At 38.9% G+C, this 24,190-nt stretch overlaps 1 protein-coding gene across 2 annotated transcripts in view; it reads left to right on the plus strand.

Annotated features, from left to right (window-relative positions):
- The window catches only part of WDR75 (WD repeat domain 75), a 36,001-nt gene that overhangs the window by 10,660 nt on the left and 1,151 nt on the right, over positions 1–24,190 (plus strand). For both annotated transcript variants that reach the window (XM_034785398.1, XM_034785397.1), the window contains exons 6-20: positions 1,291–1,361; positions 2,124–2,240; positions 3,051–3,139; positions 4,022–4,180; positions 4,655–4,714; positions 4,805–4,920; positions 5,580–5,755; positions 6,587–6,750; positions 9,489–9,669; positions 12,370–12,464; positions 13,711–13,806; positions 14,575–14,744; positions 15,443–15,502; positions 21,674–21,820; positions 21,933–22,024. In XM_034785398.1, coding sequence (XP_034641289.1) covers positions 1,291–1,361; positions 2,124–2,240; positions 3,051–3,139; positions 4,022–4,180; positions 4,655–4,714; positions 4,805–4,920; positions 5,580–5,755; positions 6,587–6,750; positions 9,489–9,669; positions 12,370–12,464; positions 13,711–13,806; positions 14,575–14,744; positions 15,443–15,502; positions 21,674–21,820; positions 21,933–22,024 — 1,793 coding nt within the window. The remainder of the gene's footprint in view (positions 1–1,290; positions 1,362–2,123; positions 2,241–3,050; positions 3,140–4,021; positions 4,181–4,654; positions 4,715–4,804; positions 4,921–5,579; positions 5,756–6,586; positions 6,751–9,488; positions 9,670–12,369; positions 12,465–13,710; positions 13,807–14,574; positions 14,745–15,442; positions 15,503–21,673; positions 21,821–21,932; positions 22,025–24,190) is intronic.

The raw sequence follows: 24,190 nt of genomic DNA on the forward strand, positions 1-24,190 counted from the left end.
TGACCAACTTTATTTGTCTCAGAGCACTAGCAAAAGTGAGGTAACTAAATAACTCTGAATTCATTAAGCTACATCCCTTCTCTCTTAAAATTTAAAATATATACCAAAAAGAGCACCTGTCCTCTGGGGAAAATGGGAACACACAAATCAAAAGAATTAATGTTGGTTTCTGCCCTAATTTTTTTAACTCTGATGCACAAAAAGATGCACTAACAGTGCATTTGTACTCTAAAAAAATGAATGTAAAAATAACATAGTGGAGTTCCCTGTTTGTTACTCCCAGCTCAGATATAAATTTACATTTTAAAAAACTGTTTTGTTTAGTTTTTTTGTGGGGGGCAGGGGGAAGGTGCCCAAACAGCTAGCTTACAAGGTGAGCTTGAAATATAAAAGAGAAGCTATTTGAGGACAGGGGTGTTCCCTTAGGTTATGTATTGCCACCGGTAGTAAATATTGTGTAGTTAGAACTGATTTTTCATATGTGAAATAAAAAAGAATCGACTCTCTTCAGTGCCAACAGGAGAATAATAGTGACAGAAATAAGCTTTAACTGGACTCCCTAGTCACTTGGACTAGATGTGTTGTGTAAGGAGATGCTGTTCTTAGTCATGTTTCAAATCCTAATGGATCCTTTGCTTTTATAGAGCAGGACAGGCACTACAGAAGCTTAGGAGTATTTTTTATATTTTACCTAAAGATAGGAGGGATTATGACTGGAAATCCAATATTTGTGTTTTCATCTGTTTGTTCTGGGACAAAATTAAGTAAGAGCTTCTGGTTCTGGTATAAAATTCATGGAATTCTTGGATTTTTAACGAATAGCACTAAACTATTTTTCTGTATGAAAAAAGAATTTTGCCAGTATCCCAAACAACCATTCATATGCAACCTTACAATGTGCACATAACAAGAGATTCCACACATTACTTTACCTGTGCATACTTCTCTGAGATTGCATGGCTATAACTCAGTGCAAAGCTTGTCCCAGTAGGTGGGGGAAATATTTAGTAGTTTCTTGGAGGTTGTTATAGAGAAAGCAAGTTTTAAAAAATCTTTTAGGTTGCATGAGCTTATATTAGCTGTATTAAAATGTGGAGCAGTAACATCTCATTGCAAGCAAGTAACTGTCATTGATTAGGGTAATGGCATCTTGTGTCTCTAGCTTGGTACTGTTTTTTCATGATACAGACTTGTTTAAGAAACATGATCAAAGGCTCATTTGTTGTGCTCCAGTTTCAATGTGAATCTATATCAAATACAAAGTCCTAACTTGCTGTATTGCTGTAACAGGGTGAATATGTGGCATCAGTGCGTGGCCTTCATCTCCTTGTTTATTTTTTCAAAAAGAAAAAGGTTAACAGGTAAGACGAACGGCTGTAGATGTTGTTGTCAGCTATGAAACCTCAAAAATATGTATCTGTATAGTAACAGGTCAGCTGGAGCTAAAATAATTTGCATACATCAGCATCCTTTGATACCATTGATTCAATTGCAGATCATGGCATGGGTAAATGGGATTCCTCGTGAATGACTTCGTTTTTATTTCTGAAATTCTAGCAAGTGATGTTGAGTAACTGCTTATACATCTGGCAGATTCTTTCTTTAGAGATTCTCCAAAATTCTCTTCTGGCAGCCCCCCTTGTTCAATGTGTGTCTCAGGCTGCTGGGGGGAAACAGAGGCAGTTTGTACTGCAGTGCCATCACTGATTTGTGGGATGCCAAGCAACTCTTAGCCTAGGCCCAGACTACAGTGTCATCACTTTTCTATTGCTGGATTGAAACAGGGACTTAAATTAGGGTGTTTTGTGTAAGGTCCTGATGAGATGTAGATGCTACTGCTTTGTTGAGGGGGAAGAATCTAGCAAGCTAAGTGGGGATGGTGTCTGTCCTTTTCTTGGGAGGGGAGTGCCTAACTTTTGTCAGCTTTCTTGTAGTTCAGGAGTACTCTCAACCAGTTGCTCACTCCATGTGCAGTCAGAAGTATCTTTTAATTTGCATTTGTGCAGTGATTGCGCTAATCTTTTTTGACATAGCCCCAGCTGCAGGTAGACTACATATGAAGACCATTGAGAAGCTTCATCTAACATTGAACTCTAATTAAAATGACTCTTTAATTTTTGAAGGTTTCCTTTAAGTGCAACAAGTAGAAAAGGCGCAAACAACTATTTTACTTGTGTAGCCTGTCACCCTAAGGAAGACTGTATAGCAAGTGGACATAAAGATGGCAAGATTCGTCTCTGGTATGTTAAACTTGACAGCTATCCAGCTAGCATTGATTTGACATTCTAACAATAGAACTTGAACATAATGAGTCATGAGAGAATGCACAGGACTTTCTGCTTGACAGTGGTGATCAGGCATTGACATAATTCTCTGACTGGATCTATCATCCTCCCTTGCCATAGTCAGAAGTGGCTCCTGTAGAAATGATTATAAGGAGATATTGAGGATAGCCATCCTGTGGCTCTCGAAGCCCTAAATTATGACTGACCTCAAGGCTATCTAATTTTCATATGATCACAAATTGAAAATGTCCCCTTAACTGCACCCTGCAACTTTAAAACTGAAGTGTTTGAATTCGGCCTACTGCTGTGGGTGGAGATAAGAGACTTTTGTACCAGGTTTTGGGAACCCCAGTGAAAGTACAATGGGAGTTTATATTCAGACAAAGCCAGTCAGTGACTAGTGGAGAGGCTAGCTCTTTTCCCTTACACAGCTGCCCGGGACAGATGGAAAAGAGAATTTGAGAACTAGCAGCCAGTAACAGCTCTGCTTCAGTGCTCCAGATCAGGGATTGGTCTTACTTGCCCAAGCTGGCAGTAATTCTCTAGGGATCTTATGCCAGGTGGGGACACCTGGACACCTGCAGTCTGTGCCACTCCCTTTCCGTCACCTGAACATACAAGAACCCCACATTGGAAGGGTTACAGTAGATGTTAGTATACTTATTTTACGTATTATTCCGTTTGGCATGCCCATTTTTGTTTGCTTACAGATTATTCTCTCCAACACTTATTCTGCTACTAAATTAAATGTTTTCTTCCTAACAGGAGAAATTTTAACCACAAAAGAGAGTACACTTTCTCCACACTGCACTGGCACCATGATGTAGTAATGGATCTAGCTTTCTCTGTAGAGGGTAAGTGCAAATGTCTTAAAGTGCAGGAAGAAAAAAGAAACTGCTGAAGTTTGGAGTCATCCACCTATGGACAAATATTTAAATTCTAGGAATGGATTTATGTCTTCAGGAAAGGTTTTTTGAGGGCTTTTTGGGTGGAGTAATGGAAAGATGGAAGCAGTTATGGCTTTTTTGTGTGCACAGCTGTATACTTGTTACAAAAAAGCAAGGAAATCAGATGTGTAAGCATGTTTCATGCCACTATTTTGGCTGGCAGACATGACTTCAAAGATTTTCCTTCTTTGGCAAATGCTGAACCAGCTGTCACCTTTCTTAAGCAACAGTCCATCTTCTGAGGAGATGGGGAAACCTAAGTTCTTGTTGGAGTCAAAAACAAGCCAAAGAAATCTTATCTGGGCCCACGCTTTACTTCCTTTGAATTTAGTGGAAAAACTCTTGTTAACTTTAGTGGGAACATGACCCAGCCCTGCAGTATTGATCTTGCTTCGAGCCTTTTCTCCCAAGCGGGAAGCATTTTGCAGTATTTAATATTAAATAGAGAGTTTCCGCTGTGTTGTAACACAAAATATAGTTGACTCCCCCAAGAAATGAATGAAATTGGCTGTTCCTGAGAGAGTATTTATTAAGTGACATTTTGATGCTTGCAGTAGCAGTGTTTGTCTTATTGAGTCTGAGAGCTCAGACGGGCATGTTAAGAGATTTGAGCCATTTGATCAGTCTGTGTAGCAGTGATGTATAATTTTTTGCTTGGGACATAATTTAAATAATTTAAATATACAATTGGTGTCTAGATACCATAGTAACTAGCGCACTAGAAATATATAGATATGTCAGTTTGGAATGGTTCCTCTACCTACTATGGGCTTTTTATTGCATGTGAAGGCACCAGCCTGCTGAGTGGTGGGGTTGAGTCTGTACTGGTTCAGTGGCGTGATGGATCAGATTGTAAGAAGGAATTCCTGCCCCGTTTGGGATCTACTATTGAACACATCTCAGCCTCACCGGATGGAACTTTCTATTGTACCTCTCACACAGAAAACAGTAAGCCCAAACCTATTGTAATAGTATTAATTCCATAAGGAATGCATGAGCCATAGATTTATTAGAATATATGAATTTAAGATTCACTGTTTTGTTATTGTACACAAGTTCAAATCTCATCTGAAAGCGTAGATGTTTGATCTTTTATTTCCTATGCTAGCAACAGTTGGATTTTGTTTACAGATTGTGGAAGCTTGTAACTTAGTCCCAAAGTTTCTGATAAGCTGGTACTTTTTCGCTCTTGTTTCAAACATTCTTGTGCTGATGACTTTCCATGTGATTTTCAATCTAATGTTAGTGCACATATATATGTTGCATTTGTAGTTCATTAAGTAGTAGAATGACTTCTTAAAGTTGAATTTTGGGTGGGTGCATATCCTGATTTTCCAGTTGTAGAATATTGCTAACTGTTGCTTTTTACATCACATAAGCCTTTACCTTGCCTTGCTAATTTGTATGTATTTGTACATTCAGAAATAACAATCATAAATAGCAACCTGAGCGTTTCTGCCGTAATTCAAGGATTAGTCAAAGGTACGTGCAGTAAAACAAATTTTCTTCTGCTTAGATAGCTAAAGACATCACTTTCTAACTTAGATCATTTGCTGTTGCTCTTCACTGCAGGCAGTGATGTCAAGACTGGTTTGGTGGTTGATCCTAGAACTAAAGCTTTGGTTCTGAATGGAAAACCTGGTCATCTGCAGTTCTATTGTCTCCAAACTGACAAACAGTTGTACAATGTAAGTTGGATAGACTGGTGCTGTAAGTTATATACGTATGTGTCAGAATTACACTTGCAGTATGATGTAGGTAAGGGGGAGTAGTTCAATGGTTACAGCATAAGATTGGAGTCAGTAGAGCTGTGTTACAGACTTCCTCTGTGACCGTAGTAAAATCGCTTATCTGTGCCTTGACTTACAGAGCTGTAATGTGGCAAGGATATTACAGAAGTACAAATGGTTGTAATATATAAACATAATAGGATTTGAAGATTTTGAATTGATTCCTTAGTTATGCCTTGGAATACTAATCACAATTCTTATGGTGATGGGCAACTTGGAAGTGAATGTAAGAAGAATAAGATTGTCAGAATCTACAGAAAATGCCCTACTCAATGGTCATTGGTGCCTTTATAAGCTAAATGTCGAAATCAAAGTGTATTTTGGTGTGTTGGCACATCTTCTGTATTGTGGAATCCACATGGTTTTTGCAGGCATTTCTCATGTATGAAGGCCCATGTATTGGCAATTAGTTCCACTGTTCAGTATTTCATCTAGTTTTCAATGGTCCTGATAATTTCCAGAAACATCTTCCCTTCCGTGGTGTCCTTTTTCCATGACTGACTTCTCCAAACTCTCACTTGAGCTTTAAAATTAGTTTTGCTCTTGTGACTCTCCAGCTCGATATCGTGCAGCAGGAATACATCCATCAACTAGGTCTAAACCAGGTTGACTTGGTGAAGGTTGCATTTAGTGCTCAAGGCAGCTGGTTAGCAACAGTGGAACAGCGAGAAGAAAAAGAAACCGAACTTGAATTACAGATGAAACTGTGGAACTATGATGAGCAAACACAAAGGTACTGATACTTCTATAGTCAGCCCTTGGGTAACCACAAAATATTTGACTTCTTGTTAAATATTGTGGAAATGAATATAGTGTCTACATTTAAATAGCACTGTCACGTATGAATTGTCAGTCACACTTACTTGAATTGTAGTTTTTGAAATTAACAGTCTAAATAAGATTTTATAGTCCAGTAGCAGTCTGGTTTCTTTACATGTTAATACCACCTTCTTGAATCTGTTTTGTCGTTTAAATCTACTATACTGTCTGGCCAGATATACTGTACTGATGAATATGTAAAACCTTGAAATAGTATCCCAATACTCACCTGGTCTTCCAGGGCCTGGATTTGTTAATCTTCTGGACACCCATAAAGTTCACTTTTTTTCTTGCTTATTTAGGAGGAGACTGGATAGATGTTACACAAAGTTGTTTGGCACAGTAGTTATGGGATTGGAGTTTAAAAGTGAAATTTAAATGTTTCTGTGTAATAATCATTTTCCATGTTGATCAAGTGCTAGCTATTAGAAGAGGTGCCCAGAGCTTAGGAAGAGCACTTCTAGTAGGTATGTCTTAAAAATCTAAATAAATCAGAATTCTGTTCTCTGAATTACTTAATTTTTGTGGGGGAAATGAGGGAGAACAGACCTGGTAAACTAAATGTGAGATCATGTATTGGCTGGTAACAAAATTCTCTTCAAACCACTTTTCCCTTTCCCAAACCGCCATCCTCCTACCTCCCTTCCTCCATCCCCGTCCCATCCCCCGCAAAAGAAACAGAACACAAACCTGTTGCAAATTCAAAATGACATAAAACAGTGAATTTAGGTTTTCTTCCCTATAGCTTTACTCTGAACACCAGAATAAACAATCCACATGAAGATCATGTAACAGCTCTGTGTTTCCGTGACACAGATGAATTGGAAGATGGAACTCCTACCTTGGTAACAGCTGGCAACGATGGTCGATTTAAAGTCTGGGTGTTGGTCGATGACTCTGACTCAGAGAGTGAGTATGGCCAATACGTAATTTGTTCTTATTCACCACCTGTTGAACACGTGGAAATTGTGACTTGGCTCTTCTCCATCCAGACGCAAGTGCACAGGATCAGAAACACAACAGAAGTAATGTATTCTCTTCTGTGCACCCTAGTACAGAGTTCCATCACCCTTTAGCATCATTTCCCATAGTTAGGAATGTAGGCAAGTTGGGGGTATGGTAGGGACACGAATGCATAGATCCCTCTAGCCTAAACCCTACACTAGTTGTTCTCAACCAGGGGTATGCATAGGTCTTCCAGGGGGTACATCAACTCATCTAGATATTTGCCTAATTTTACAACAGGCTAAATAAAAAGCACTAGCCAAGTCAGTACAAACTAAAATTTCATAAAGACAAAATGAGAAAGCAATTTTTCAGTAATAATGCACTGTGACACTTTTTGTATTTTTATGTCTGATTTTGTAAGCAAGTAGTTTTTAAGTGAGGTGAAACTTGGGGGTACACAAGACAGATCAGACTCCTGAAAGGGATACAGTAGTCTGGAAAGGGAACAGTGACCTCTATCCCCTGCTCATGAGTGACTACAGCCCAACCTTTACTTTGTTGTAAATCCTAAAATGCAGACAGAACATAATTCTGTGGATTGCATCGATGAGAAATGAAAATTGAAGACCCTTCACCCACCAAAAATCATGTTGAGACTCTTTGTAACACAAAGTAATAAAAGCTAAGGACTTCATAAGGATATGTAACATGCCATAGCCCTTCCAACCCACCGATATATGGGGCTCCCCATTAATGCACTTCCTGGCACATTTCATTTTGACTAACTTTCCTGACATTGGTGTGTCAGTCTTCACAGGTTCTCAAATATGTTTTTTTGACAGCAGCCTTTCAGCGATCTGCTTGCAGTTTGGTTGTGTTCATTTTGTTTTAATTGTCGTAGATAAATAGAAATTTTTTCTGATACTGTTAGACTACATAGGTTACCTTTTTTCTTTTTGCTAGTTTTCTGTTTGCCATAGTGAATTTCTCTGAGCCATTGGATTTAGCTCTTGTACAATGCCTACATATGCTGAGGTGGAGATAAACAAAGTGTTTTCTAGGGTTAAATAACCTTAATCCTAAACTAAATCCCAGTTCCATGAGTAAACATTCTTTGCTCTTAGGCCTTGGCTACACTTACCAGCTAGTTCGACGGCTGGAAATCGAAGTTCTGGGTTCGACTTATCGCGTCTAGTCTGGACGCGATAAGTCGAACCCGGAAGTGCTTGCCGTCGACTGCGGTACTCCAGCTCGGCGAGAGGAGTACCGCGGAGTCGACGGGGGAGCCTGCCTGCCGCGTGTGGACCAAGGTAAGTTCGAACTAAGGTACTTCGACTTCAGCTACGTTATTCACGTAGCTGAAGTTGCGTACCTTAGTTCGAATTGGGGCGGGTAGTGTAGACCAAGCCTTAGAAACTGTGTTGGAGGGAATAGGTTCCTACTGCCCTGACTTGTCTCCATTCCTAACTAACTGCACAGCCAGGCTGCAGCCAGTACTAATGGTATGAAGTGGAGAGGTGTGGATGGGGTTTAATGGTTCTTCCTGCCCCCACCATGGAAGTGTTTTGAATCCACTGAACAAGTCCCTCTTGCTTTTGCATCCTACTTTATATACAGGGGCTGTATAGAGTTCAGTGTCGGGGCAGGCCTGGGTGTATACAGCTGATCTGTCTTTGTGAATTTGCATTGTGTAGTTGGTCTTGTATACCTGGGAACTGAAGAGGAAAGAGCTGCCCTGCAACAGTATATCAAAAAACAGTGCCGTGATTTATTTATTGTATGTGTAGAACATACCACTGGCTTATTTTTGTTTTTAGTAAAACAGATTTTTGTATCTTGCCCCTTTATATCTTGGCACTTTGCCTTCTAAAGAAACAATGTAAAAGCAAAAGAGAAATAAGAACATGAATATCTTACTTTATACTATGCTTACAAGATGCAGAAAAAGAATCATTCAAAATAATGTTGGGTAGATTCTCTTTTATAATCTGCTTCCTGTCTTTTCCCGCACCAGCCATTTATTTCAAAATCAATTGAGAGACTATATTGTTACTATGGAACCAACTGGAGAAATTCCAAACTAGTTACTTGTTTATCATTAAATAAATCAGCTTGGAAGGAGAAAGTTCCTGCTTGTTTTTATGGTAATTGATAATGATGGGAAAGAGATCCAGAAGAAGTTGACAGTTAACAAGAAAGTTTGCTGACAGGTTACTATATTGTGCATGAAGCTTAAAATTTACCTGTGAAAATCAAGTATAGGAAAGGACATTTACATTTTTAGAAATAACCTCAAGTGTCTTTGGCCTGAAATGTCCAATACTTTTTAAGGCTGTACGTTTTCATTAATAATATTGACCTTCTTTCAGTATAGTGACAGGAATTAAAATTAGATCTCTCTAGCAACCCCTTTTTTTAATGTTGCATTTAATGTAGTTTGCATATTGAACAAAAACATTGCAGTGTGTCAAATTAGTGGTTCAAGTGCAGAACCTAAAGAATGCAACACTTGCTGGGCATTTTCTGTACTGGCATGGGGAAGATTTTTTTTAAAACCCTACAAAAATTTACTACTTACAAGTGTGAATAATTTTGCTTAGAGAATCTGAATAGTATCTTAACAGAAGTGCTGCTCAGTTTCATTTAGAAGTCTTAATATGGAAAGAATTAATAAATATATTAATGGTTCAATCTAACAGAACGAAGTATGGGATGGAGCTGTGATTTTGTGGGCAGCTATCACAACTATCCAGCTACTAACTGCTGTTTCTCAGAAGATGGCTCTTTGCTTGCTGTTAGCTTTGAAGAAACAGTCACTGTGTGGAACTCGGATACCTGGGATCTTATATGCACTTTTTGTCATCCACCTGGAAGAATACAGTATGTAACGTTGTTTATCATTTGGCTTTTTACTTTCAAGTTAAGACTACTTAAAAAGGTAATTTCATGTATAGCATTCAAAGAGTACTGGTATGTATTCATACAGAGATGAAATATTTAACATTTGTATAGATCTACTCTGATTATGAGCTTTTAGAGTTGTAGATACTAAAATATTTGTTACAATATTTATTTAAAGCTGTTTTGCTAAAAGTTGGGCTTAATAACTTTTCCTAAATGAAGATCAGTCCACCCATCTCCCTTTGCTGTTTTATCTACCCCTTTTTGTGACTCCCTTCCTCCACTACATACCTATGCCTACTTCACATGATTCAGGACATAGTTACTACTGACTCTTTTTCTCTCTCCTTTTTTCCCATTATTCTGCAGGGGGGGAGCTGAGGATCAAGTGGTTAAAGCTCATCACCTTCTCCCTTTTCTACATTAGCCCAATTACTTTCCTACTTAAGCATGTGTATTATGACAGAGCAGCTTAATTAAAAAATCACTAATACCAAATTAAACAAGAAAACTGAGAATTTACTATTAGTGTGAAACTTGTCATTTTGAATCCTGGTTAACCCATGTTGTAAAATATTTGCTAAGGAAGTTGTCCCATGGTCCAATATTGTTTGATCTGAACGAAAGGCATCCTGATGTCTAGACATACAAGTTCTTGATCAGGATGATGTGGAAGAAAACCATAGGTCATTGCTGGGGATGAGAGAAGTTGAAATGGAGACTAGGACAATCTCACTTTTGAGTTTTGGACTTATGTCAATATACATTTCAACTTTACCATTCCTTCAATATAGTTCCTGGGTTGATCTAGCTATAAAGATGCCAGGTTGAAAAAAATTGCAGGAAATTTGCTTTGTCTGAATCTGTCTTAAAAATGCCAAAGAGTCACTTGAAGCATTCACTCTATTGAATAAACTTTTAAGATACACACTTTATTCTCCCTTCTCATTATAATACTGTCTTTGAGAGTTGAGTATTTGCAGAAGTGGTTGGTTGTGGGGTTTTTTTTGTGTGTGTTTTTTTACCAACAGATCAGGTTTGGAAAAGTGCTTGTAGCTTGAGAAAATAGCTTTTGCTATCTTGGCACAGTAATGGGTATGACCCATCACTATTCTCCGAGCTTTGACCCTTTTATCCATTATCCTCCTGTCATATTGGAACTTATATTTCTGTGAAGATTGGCTAATGCTGTGACATTTTTTTTTCTTGGAAGTACTGCCTGTCAAAGGTGCTGCTCCTGAGAATAGTGACACAGTACTGCTATCAAGTACCTAGTCTGCTGAGGTGTAACTATTTGCAACAAATGACTGAAAACAAATACTGAGTTATCCTATATCCTATCTATCTCCTAGAACTGGAAGGGACCTTGAAAGGTCATAGAGTCCAGCCCCCTGCCTTCTCTATCAGGACCAAGTACTGATTTTGCCCCAGATTCCTAAGTGGCCCCCTCAAGGATTGAACTCACAACCCTGGGTTTAGCAGGCCAATGCTCAAACCACTGAGCTATCCCTCCCCCCCATATTAAGATATGGCTATCTTAAATGGACACTGTCAACTTAAAAATGCAAAACTCAATATTTTTGACTTCTGGTGTTCATGGTAGACTTTAGGACTACAACGTTAGTTCTGTGAATTTGTCAGCATTTTTGTAGTTGGTCAGTTTCACTTTTTCCTCTGAATAGTCAATTTCCTATGGGTCTGTCACAGTAGGGGAAAGAAACTGAGCAATATGTGACTGTAAAAGGACAGAAGCTGGCAGGAAAATTCAGGGAGAGGTGTATTACTCACTTTTTTAAAAATTGACTAGATTTTAGATTAATGAGAATTTTTTTTCTTGTTAGCTATGGTCTACATGTGGTACAATGGTAAATTTTCTGAAGGCCGGTCAATCATTTGGATGGCCTTAATTGTATGTTTTGGACAGCTATGCTGTAATTAAAGGGGAACTGTCATTTACATTAGACCTAGAATAACTAACCCTTTTGAAACGCACAAACTTGGTTACTTTCTGATATTAATATTAGAAATGTCATCACACACAGGCTTTTTAAAGACAAAAATATTTTCTCTTGAAGTACTGGAAATCAGGATGCTACTTAATTGTACTAGCGCAAGAGAACCAGAAATTAAAATTGATTAGAAACAGACCAGCTTAATTTTACTCTCCAATCTGAGGAGATGTAATAAGAAAATCGTATTAATGGTGAAAAGTAAATTAGACTAGTAAAACGGAAAAAGGGGAGAGAGAATCTGTAGTACTGTTTAGTAACACAGGTAGGAATGCTTTAAATATAGGATTTTTTACTACACTGTGACTTCTTTAGCACCCATGATTGTTTAACAGCCTATTGTGACCAGAGTGGAATCAGGCTTATAATGGCGTCTCTTTTATACTAGGGTGTTGTAAAGAATGTTGTAAGTGTCCGTAGACGCAGTTGCTTTTTGCTGAGATTTTTTAAGATTATAGCGCTTTCAAAAGGTTTGCTTATATTTCTAATTGAGCCACTAGAGATGGATCTAGAGGACTAAATTCTGCTGTTACAGCAGATAACTGAGTAGAATTTGGCTTAACTTAAAAGGATTTAAGATTTAACTGAAAGCATGCTTGTGATTGTAATGGTAATTTACAAAGATAAACAGAAGGCTCATTAACTTTTGTTTTGGCTTTTATTCACCTAGGAACTTGTGTTTTGGGAGACTAAGTTGTTCCAAATACCTTCTTGGCACTACCGATAATGGCTTTCTGTGTTGCTGGAACCTGCTCAGTTGTGCATGTAAGATTGATTTTGTTAAATCAGTGAATGTTGCCTGCCAGGGCAGTACTGATCATAGTTAGCACTTACATTTTTAGTGTGACCCAGAATACTTTAAAAAAGAACAGGAGTACTTGTGGCACCTTAGAGATTAACAAATTTATTAGAGTATAAGCTTTCGAGGACTACAGCCCACTTCTTCAGATGCATATAGAGTGAAACACCAGAATACTTTGAGCTTTGATTCTAAACTAACCTGCCACTTAACAGCCTATGAAAGCATAATAGAGGTACTTTACATACTTCATTTCCATGTAATACTGTAGTCCCTCTTCTCTCCACTAACTGGCACTACCACATTGTAAAGCCTGCAGCAATCTTGGCTGAAATGTTTACACTTACATTTTGACTATTGAGGGAATTTTTTGAGCTGGAATGTGATTAGGCTTGGAAAGTTTAATTTTTATTGGTAAATGTCAGTAAACATTGATTTCATCATACATGCAAACCGACAAAGTTCTCATCAATAATAATAGAAATTTAGATAGGCAAAATAAGAAAAATGCTGCTTGAGAACTTCGTAGTTTGTTTTAAAGATAGTTACTTTGTATATTTTGCAATGTGATGTTGACAACAGTTTTAAAGCTAACTTTTTGAATCTTGATGTCTGCCATCACCAGATAATTGTTTTACTCTCCCATAATTTCCCACAACTTGGAACATTTAAATCAATAATTTTAAAAAGCTTAAAGCCTGCAATTTTGTGCAAGCTCACAGGCTGAGGCTGAGTACAATGTAAGAGAATGAGGTTAACAGCTTTCTGCTGGTTAGAGAAATATCCTGTCAATATGCAAGGGTTATTTTCCATCTCCTTTTTAGAGCCTACAAACTAAATCAGGTTGTACTGAGTAGTAGTTTGGAGAAGAGTAATGAACGGATTTGGGATAGCAGGATTCCAAACAATATTGTACACTTCTATTCAGTACAAGTATGACTAGCTTATGCAAATCAGAGTTTAATATTTTTTTTAAAAAACATTCAAGTCCAGAGTGTGTGCACAGCAAACTCCAACTAACTAGATAATCAAACCCTTTTTCTCTTATACTGGTACAGCAGGACTCATATTTATATCTGTTTTGACTCATCTGTGAATATTAAAGTTTGAGTCTTCCAGGCAGAGGTATAGCTATAGGTGTCTTTTCCACATTTGGCCTCTTATTTAGTAAAACATCTGGCTTCCTTTCATGTCTCATGGTTTATTTTTTAGTGGAATGGAGTGCCCAGCTCAACGTCATGGTGCTGCAACCTGACCCCCTTTCAGAAAACATTGCTGCAGTCTCACGGCTCTTGGAAGGCTCAGACTGTAAGTACAAAGGTTTCCTTCGCTAGCAGAAGATGTTGAAAGCTGCAACACTGAAAACACAGCTTCTAGAAGATTGTATGTTTATTGTTGAAGACTTTTTTTTTTAATTCACAAAATAGACTGTAGTTCCTTAAATTTTGTCTGTGTAAGAAACTGGGCCATGTCTTGACACCAGCAGTTAAGTAGGGCTCCCTTACTATCCACCCTTCCCAGAACACAGTTGGCTGCTGCTTTGGCAATGAAAGTATGGGTTAGTCACTCTCTTTCTGCATGGGGTGTTCTTAGTAGGGATGTAAAATGTTAACCAGATAACCAGTAAGACTAATGCTTACCTGTTAACCTCTGCTGGCTCTTTAATTGGTTAACCGTTTAAATGAAATATTTTTTTTAATTATTTTAACAGTTTAAAAAATTAACTGTATTTACATCCCTAGTTCTTAGTCCTTTCCACACTACCTAAATTTAGGGGGGATGGAGCATTTGTTTCACTGTGTATAAAGTCTCTTGCTTTGCAGAGGGGTTTAGTTTCTGTTTTTGCTCTCTGGCTGGGAATACCATGAAGGTAACATGTACATTCTTGGGCATGGGAGTGCCTCCTATCATTCAGTAACATCTTATCCATTCAATTAAGGATAACTGCACTCTGAAGTTAAGGGGAGTCCCATCCAGCCATCTTTAGCTTTGACATGTGGGGCCTTGTCTAGCCCAAGAAGGGTGGGAAGAAAGTGCTTTTGTTTATTTAAAAATAAAAAATATTTGTTTTGCCAGTGTTTGTATTTAAGCCAAATGAGCCAAGGCCATTCTGTATCCAGAGAAATGTCTGTAGAGAGAGAGTCCAGTGGGCTGTCTTCATTCCAAAAGATGTGCCTGAATCAATTGGCTCAGAAAAACACCAGTGGTTAAGCAGATCTCAACTTTACTTCCTGACTGAAACACAGGTAAGAAGTGACAGGCAGGAAAGGGGAAATAAGAGAACTTTCACTTTAAAACGTTCACGCTAACTACTGATCAAGCAATAAAAATCCAGGCCTCTGGTAGTTAGTGTAATGGGCTTCCTCTCATGATGATTGATGATGTTGCTTTTAACCCGCATAAGGTATAACGTGATCATTAGTTTTCAGTTTCAGTCCAGCTTCTTAATTGATTACCGTTGATTCCACTTCAGTTGTTCTTAGTTTTTACTGTCTCAACCAGATGAAAGAACAACACTACATAATCTAGGAATCTATAAAGATAATTGCCATTATTGCCTAACACTTATCAGACTACCTTATGAGCTATTTATTGCTCTTTATGCAAATATTTTTAAAAATTAATTAAATTTTATTAAATCCAAAACCTACTAGCTTCCCCCAGAGCTTTCTTTCCTTCCCCCTTTTTCTCCGCTTTCTCCCCGTCCCCCCATCCCTCCCCAAATCTACATTAAGTTTAATTTACCTCTTGGTCTCTGATTTTTTTCCCCTTCATTGCTTTGTTGTGGGTTCTGTATGAAATATGCAGTGGGGAATGTGTGTCTGCTTTTATTTCACTCAAATAACTTTTCAGATCGTGAAACTATTTTGTAAATAATACATTGAACTGTATAGAACACCTTATTCCATTCCATAATCTGACTGCATCATTCTGCATGTTCTAGGATCTACTGACATTTAGCACAAAGTCCACAGAAGAAAGGCTTACACCATCAAGCAAACAGGTACTTTTATAGTTGTTCTGTGCAAAGGAGTTGGACATTTATTTGTCAGATCTAAATTCTCTTCTATCATAAGTGTTCAGATAACCTTGACATGCTAGAGGTGCTAATCTAAAGGTGCAGTCATGTTTAATTTGATTTTTGCTTATTTTTCAGCAGTATTGCTCCTTTCATAGAGACTTATTAAAAGCTGAAGTAACAAATCGCTGTCCTTTCTCCTGGCAAAAAAGTGTTAACATTTGTACTAAAAGCACATATCTTAAAAGCGGTATCTTGGTATTTTAAAGTGCTATTACTTCTCAATTGGCATTTCACTGCAGCTGTTTAAAATCTTTAGTTTTCTGTGTTAACTGTTTTCTTGTATACTTAATAATGGAGATGCTGGATTCTGTAACTTCTGAAAATGCTTTTCCATGTAGAGCTGGGAAAATGCAAAAAATTGACTTTGTGTAGAAGTCAATTCATATTTTATAAATTATACATACAGTAGACCCTCAAAAGTATGAACACCAGAATTATGAACTAACTGGTCAATCTCACACCTCATTTGCATACTTCTGGTTCCAACCAAGCAGCAGCCGAGACAAAAGAACAAAACAAAAAAAAACCCAAAACAAATACAGTACAGAACTGTGTTAAACGTAAATAACTAAAAAAATAAAGGAACGTTTTAAAAAAAATTTGACAAGGTAAGGAAACTGTTTTTGTGCTTGTTTCATTTAAATTATGATGGTTAAAAACAGCATTTTTCTTCTTCAAAGCTGTATTTAGTGTATCAATGTTCAGTTGTAAATTTTTGAAAGAATAGCCATAACGTTTTGTTCAGTTACGAACAGCCTCCATTCCCGAGGTGTTCGTAACTGTGAGATTCTACTGTAGTCATATTGTTAATGGCCCTTATGGCCCTTTGTTTGCGTTTCATAGAAAGTGGAAATTTGATTTATCTTCATGATGACTAGTGTTAATAAGTGAATTTCAAAATTAGATGAGCAATTATTGAGTGAATTTAAAATTCATATACCGAAAGCATTCATACTAGGGGCAGATCTATACTAGAAGCGCTACATTGGCGCAGCTGAATCGGAGAGCATCTCCCACTGACATAGCGCTGGTGTGGACAACGCTTAGTTCACTGTAACTTTCACACCCCTGAGCGACTTAAGTTAGATTGACCTAAGCGGCAATGTAGACTTGCCTTAGGAGTACTTCCATACTCATTGAATCAGAACAAAAACAGTACCACTTGATTAATTTGATCAATCCCAATTAAGCAGTGCAGGTCAAAGTTCAAATAGCTAGTATTCATAGTCACAATCTAAAACAAATCAGTAAGACTTAAAATAGACTTCTTAAAACTATATTCATCTGTTGTTTGAGGAAATAGTAACTATTCATCATTTATTCCTTACTCAGCTGTACTCTGTAGTTCAGTGGTAGTGATACTAGTTTGCGAAGTGACTGTGTAAAACCACTGCCCTGGGGTATCTGACTCCAGATCCAGGCTGCTCAGTTGATAGTGTTGAGGAGGTAATTCTAATTTCTAGGCTTATGTATACACCTGGAAACTGAAAGTCAAGATGGGTTCTTTCTAGTTCATGTATCAATGTGTAGTAAAGGATACATTGTTCGAAGTTAATTGATGCATGAACCAGTATAGAGTCTAACAGGCTTTGCCTTGGAGGTGTACCTCTGCTCCCATGTAGGGGTAGGGAAGATGTGATTTAGATTTTGGGGGTTTCCACTGGATTTGTGTGGCCCTTCTTCCTCAACTGCCTCTCTCAAGTTTCTTGTTAACATGGCTTTTACAAGAGCTATGCAAGTGGCTCCACTCAGCCCATGCCCCCAGACTTCTCCTTTGAGGATGGGGTCCAAATTGCAGAGGAAATGTTGGTGAGTTATAATGTTAGCTGCATAGCTAATCCCCTTTCTCCCTGGGATCCTCAATTCATGAGCTTGGGTTAAAGGAGAAGGAAGTCACAGAAGTGACACTTCTGAGCCATTAGCAATTATCTCTAAAAAGTCATGGAAGATGGGAGCCATTCCAGAAGACTGGAAAAGGGCAAATATAGAACCCATCTATAAAAAGGGAAATAAGGACAACCTGGGGAATTAGACTAGTTAGCTTAACTTCTGTACCCAGAAAGATAATGGAGTAAATAATTAAGCAATCAATTTGCAAACTACCTAGAAGATAATAAGGTAATAAATAAGTCAGCATGGATTTGTCAAGAATAAATTGTGTCAAACCAACCTGATAGCTTTCTTGGACAGGGTAACAAGCCTTGTGGATAGCGGGGAAGCAGTAGATGTGGTATATCTTGACTTTAATAAGGCTTTTGATACTGTCTCACATGACCTTCTCATAAACAAACTAGGGAAATACAACCTAGATGGAGCTACTATAAGATGAGTGCATAACTGGTTGGAAAATCGTTCCGAGAGAGTAGTTATCCGTGGTTCAGTCATGCTGGAAGGGCATAACAAGTTGGGTCCCGCAGGGATCGGTTCTGGATCCGGTTCTGTTCAATATCTTCATCAATGATTTAGATAATGGCACAGAGCAGGGGTCGGCAACGTTCGGCACGCAGCTGGCCAGGGTAAGCACCCTGGCAGGCCGGGCCAGTTTTATTTACCTGTTGACGCGGCAGGTTCGGCCGATCGCGGCCCCGGCCAATGGGGGCAGTAAGAAGCCGCGGCCAGCACATCGCTCGCCCACGCAGCTTCTCACCGTCCCCATTGGCCTGGGACGGCGAACCGCCGAACCTGCCGCATCAGCAGGTAAATAAAACTGGCCCGGTCCGCCAGGGTGCTTACCCTGGCCAGCCGCGTGCCGAACGTTGCCGACCTCTGGCATAGAGAGTACACTGATAAAGTTTGCGGATGATACCAAGCTGGGAGGAGTTGCAAGTGCTTTGGAGGATAGGATTAAAATTCAAAATGATCTTCACAAACTGGAGAAATGGTCTGAAGTAAATAGGATGAAATTTAATAAGGACAAATGCAAAGTACTCCAATTAGGAAGGAACAATCAGTTGCACACATAGAAAACGGGAAATGACTGCCTAGGAAGTAGTACTGCAGAAAGGGATCTGGGGGTCATAGTGGGTCACAAGCTAAATATGAGTCAACAGTGTAACGCTGTTGCAAAAAAAAGCAAACATCACTCCGGGATGTATTAGCAGGAGTATTGTAAGCAAGACCCAAAAAGTAATTCTTCCGCTCTAATCCGCGCTGATTAGGCCTCAACTGGAGTATTGTGTCCAGTTCGGGGCGCCACATTTCAGGAAAGATGTGGACAAATTTGAGAAAGTCCAGAGAAGAGCAACAAAAATGATTAAAGGTCTAGAAAACATGACCTCTGAGGGAAGATTGGAAAAAATTGGGTTTGTTTAGTCTGGAAAAGAGAAGACTGAGAGGAGACATAAGTTTTCAAGTACATAATAGGTTGCTACGAAGGGGAGGGAGAAAAATTGTTGTTCTTAACCTCTGAGGGTAGGATAAGAGCAATGGGCTTAAATTGCAGCAAGGGCGGTTTAGGTTGGACCTTAGATAAAACTTCCTAACTGTCAGTGGTTAAGCACTGTAATAAATTGCCTAGGGAGGTTGTGGAATCTTCATCCCTGGGGATTTTTAAGAGCAGATTGGACAAACCCCTGTCAGGGATAGTCTAGATCAGTGCTTCTCAAAGCCGGTCCGCTGCTTGTTCAGGGAAAGCCCCTGGTGGTCCAGGCCGGTTTGTTTACCTGCCACGTCCGCAGGTTCGGCCGATCACAGCTTCCACTGGCCGCAGTTCGCCACTCCAGGCCAGTGGGGGCTGCGGGAAGGGCGGCCAGCATATCTCTCGGTCCGCGCCGCTTCCTGTAGCCCTCGTTGGCCTGGAGCGGCGAACCACAGCCAGTGGGAGCCGCGATCAGCAGAACCTGCAGATGCGGCAGGTAAACAAACCGGCCCGGACCGCCAGGGGCTTTCCCTGAACAAGCGGCAGTCCGACTTTGAGAAGCACTGGTCTAGATAATACTTAGTCCTGCCTTGAGTGCAGGAGACTGGACTAGATGACCTCTCGAGGTCTCTTCCAGTTCTGTGATTCTGTCTGCTGGGCCCAAGAGCCATTGGATGCCAGTCCGCTCTTCATGCAGATAGAGTGAATTGAAGTAAATCACTGGTTTTAATCATTATTTAAATCAGCAAGCATCAAACCTTGATTTAAAACATTGATTTTAATTATGGTTTGCATTTGTACTTTTTAGTTATTTTCCAAAAGAAAAGTTGATTTCTCATGGGTTGGTAACCATTAAAGCATGTTGAATTGAAACTAAATGTAGGTAAAAATAGCAAAAACTGTATGATCCTTTCATAAGCTGACCCTATATTTCAGGTGTTGGAAAACTTTGGCTCCCGGCCTGTCAGGGTAAGCCGCTGGCAGGTCAGGATGTTTTGTTTACTTGGAGCGTCTGCAGGCATGGAGCCCCTCAGCTCCCTGTGGCCGTGGTTCGCATTTCCCGGCCAATGGGAGCTGCCGGAAGTGGCTGTGAACAGCGAACCGCGGCCACAGGGAGTTGAGGGGCTCCATGCCTGCAGATGCTCCAGGTAAACAAAACGACAATGTATTAGACATTCTATTCAATGATTCCATAAAGCAGGGGTCAGCAGCCTTTCAGAAGTGGCGTGCCAAGTCTTCATTTATTCGCAGTAATTTAAGGTTGCACGTGCCAGTAATACATTTTACATTTACAGGGGCCAGCTGATGGAATCCCAGACTGGCAGCAGCTGAGTGGCTCAGCCCACTGCCGGTTCTGCCCATCCAGCTGAGCGGGGCCGGCGGCTGGGACCCCGGCTGGCAGTGGGCCGAGCCGCTCAGCCTGCTGCTGGTCTGGGGTTCCGACCCTTCCCAGCCGGGGTCTCGGCCACCAGCCTCACTCAGCCGGCTGCCAGCCTGGGATTCCATCCATCCAGGCCGGCAGCGGGCTGAGTGGGGCCAGCGGCAGGGATACCAGGCTGGCAGCAGCATACCACAGTAAATCAGCACACATGCCACCTTTGACATGCGTGCCATAGATTGCCGACCCCTGCCATAGAGTTTAAAATCATCAAATTTTGGTGTAGACCTGTTTATAAGCCGCCCCCACTCTTTGATGCGTCACTTTTTTTACCAAAAATATTCAGCTTATGAACGAGTTTATACGGTACCTTAAAATGTGCTGGATACTAAACTTTTTTCTTATCATAAAATTGAGCAAAATATTTTTCATATTTAAAACTTGATTTATTAAATAAAGGTAATATCTGTAGTTAGTGAATTGAACTGATTTTCTGGTCATTGTTTTCTTCAAGATTTTAGAACTAATAGATCCAATCCTCTCACACCTAGATTTTATTCCTAGATTGAAAGAGGAAAACAAAGTATTCCTGCCATTTCAACTCCCAGTTAGTTTCTTAACTTTGAACGAGCAAGTAATTGAACTGGACTAGGGGAATGAACTGAAATAAAGAAAATGTTCTTCCTGTACCTGCAGAAGAGGCTAATGTTGTCAAAAATTGGTTTAGCACTACAGCAAATTCTGGTTCCAGTGCATAACCAGTGACTTCCACCAGTCCAGTGGTTTGACTTCCTTTAATATTTGGCAGCAAACATGTACTGCTTAATATTTTTGCATTTAATTTAAATGACCTTAATAGATTATAATCTAAATTTGGACCTTATCAGTTTTTATCCACCCTGCATGCAGAAGCAGAGGGGATAATATGCCCTTGAGTAATTGAAGTAATCTGATCTTATTCAGAATGTGAAATCAGATCTTTAGAGTAGAAAGGTGCTTTTTTGTTGTTGTTACAGTCACTTTTCTGATTATAACTGAATTAAAGTTTAATGTGGAGTATTAGATGTAAAATTTAAAGCAAAATATTCACAATATCCAAGTGAATTAGACTGTATCTGAACTTTCTTGCATATTTCTATCTGACTGTAATTAGACTATATCTGAACTGTGCCTTGGGGTAAATTCTAAACACTTATTGCTGAACATTAGCATTTTGTTAGCTGTTGGCATTAGTAGGAGAGGGGGAATTCAGATTCTTGGCACTGAAAAATTGTACTTTTCTTCTTCTTCTTCTTCTTCTTCTCAGAAAGGAAGGCCTCTTTCCCCTTTTAAACTACCTATTCTGTTTTTTACTTAGCTGGCAGTAGAGGAGAGTCTCCCTATGACCCCTTTTTATTTGCTACTGGGAAAGCACAGGCATCAACAACGATCCAAAGAGAATGCAGATCTTGGCACAGCTGTTGTCCAAAGTCACTTAGCCCAAGATTCACCTGCAATCAAAGAGGTGAGAGAGAGAGAGAGAGAGAGAGAGAGAGAGTGTGTGTGTGATAAACATGCATATATAAAAGCATGAAAAATGGAACTTTAATAAAACCAGTGTTTTCTTGTCTCATCAGCTCCTACACACTCCTGCACATGTGTTGCCATCTGCTTCTTTCCTGTGTTCCATTTTTATCAATTCAATGCTGATATCCAAGGAGAATAAAAGGTAAAAACAGTCAAGGCTGGTGGCTTAAATAAGTTTCATATGTCAGTGAAATATCAGCTAGATCTTCCTAAGTGTTGTGGCAGTTTTCCTATTTTTTTTTCATAAGAATGATTATAATTAAGGTCCCATTTCTGCAACCATTTAAATATCTTCTAAAGCTGCTTTTTAAATGCGTAACCTTTCCCCCTAAGCTGTAAGATCTTGTTAGATTGTTATTAGAATCAATCTGTGCCAATTTATTGATTTGGGGCAGGAGGGTAAACTTTCTGGCCTCCATGTAAACATAAGAAAAATTGCCTTTTAAGTTTAGAAATTTCTCATTTCCTATTAAACTGTTTTCAACCTTATTTCAAGGACCAAATCTTTTTTTAAATGATATTTTTACATGAATGTCTGTTAGACATTCACAGACCTTTCCATTTATTTGTATTAGTAATTGCACTTTGAATCCATGTTCATTTCTATATACTCCTCATTTTAGAAGTCTCAAGAAGTGAATACTCTATCTGTAAAGGAGATCATGAAGGCAAAATTTAAATAGTTAAAATTGGGGGAGAGAAGCCCCCACAGGAGTTCCTAAGGTTTTTTTTAATTAGGACTTAATTTATTGATAGCATGCATAGCAAGCTTACAGGATTAACTGGTTTAGCAGCAATATGCAACACTTTGGTATGTCGGAGGTGTCTTCATTTATGAAGCTTACTCTTTTGTGAGATGAATGTATGTTCTTGTGTAAAAAAACAAACAAAAAAAAGATAATAGTAATTTTGTAGTAGATTTATTAGCATGCTAAGTACACTGAAACCAATAAAATACTTAGCATGCTAAGATTAACCTTTAGACCGCCTATTCTTGAAAACCTTTTATACATAAGTGTGTACCAAACAATGAATTAGATCTCCAGAGAAACATGGTTGGGGTTTTTTTGTTTTTTTTTTTATTATTATTATTCATATTGTGATAGTGCCCACCAGCTCAGACAGCTCAAACCAGGATTGGGTACCCTATGCATTAGGCATTTCACAAACACTTGCAAAGACATACACCAGACACTAGAAACCTTTGCTGGTACAGGGAAGGGGTGTTTTCTATCTTGTTTTTGCAACATTTCTGTACCAGCAAACGCCATCATGTCGATGCAGTTATAGCAGTATAAAAGTGCTTTTGCCAGTAGAACTTGCTTCGCTCACTAAACCAGCTTAAGCTATATGGGCAACAGCACTTTTTAGCTGGTATAAGCTGTATCTACATTAGGAGGGTTTGTCAGTAGTCCTGGTTAGAATTTCTGCACATACAGTCTAACAGCTTATCCTGTAAGTACTTACACATGTGTAACATTACTCATCTGAAATCCTATTGTAATTACTGGGTCTATCCAAATAAGTAGTTACACGTGAGCATAAGAATTTGTAGGATTGGGCTCTAAAAAGACAGTGACATTCAAATATGTCAAACATTTTATGCACTTTATCTTGATGTCAGTATCCATATCTGCCTGTCAATGGTATATAACTTGCATATGCGTGAAGTGTATGTATAATTTATACACACACACTATATATATATATATAATGTGTGTGTATTTTAAATTATACATACACTTCACGCATATGCAAGTTATATACCATTGACAGGCAGATATGGATACTGACATCAAGATGCAGGCAGATATATCTAAGAGATATAGATCTATCTATCTATCTGTATAGGGTGTGTGGTACAGATTTCTTAATTCAGTGATGAGTGTAGGACGCCCATGTTACTCGCAAGCAGAGAGTTATACAGATCATCTCAGACAAGTTCCAATTAAACTTTCAGACAACATGCAGCTGCATGTATTCTGTAGGTAACTATTTTAAACATTTTTATTGGGACTCTTTTTTTTGAAACCCATTCTACCTTAATATCATTTGGTCGTCTGCACAAGATTGAGGGAGTGTGAGCAGCAGAGAGGACACTATAAGCAATAACTTTTTAAAATTTCTTTGAAAAGTTAACTGTAATGCTTTTTCTATACTTATAAATGTTGACACTTTAAGGTCTGATATCTCTGCATTCTCCAGGCCTTAAAGATGATATTGTGACCTGTAGGGAGGGTGGAAAACTCACTCTTCCAATAGTATAAAACACCCATTTGTAGTTTTGTAAAATCATGAGATTATAGCT

The sequence above is a fragment of the Trachemys scripta genome, chromosome 11, assembly GCF_013100865.1.
Source record: "Trachemys scripta elegans isolate TJP31775 chromosome 11, CAS_Tse_1.0, whole genome shotgun sequence".
NCBI classification, from domain to species: Eukaryota; Metazoa; Chordata; order Testudines; family Emydidae; genus Trachemys; species Trachemys scripta.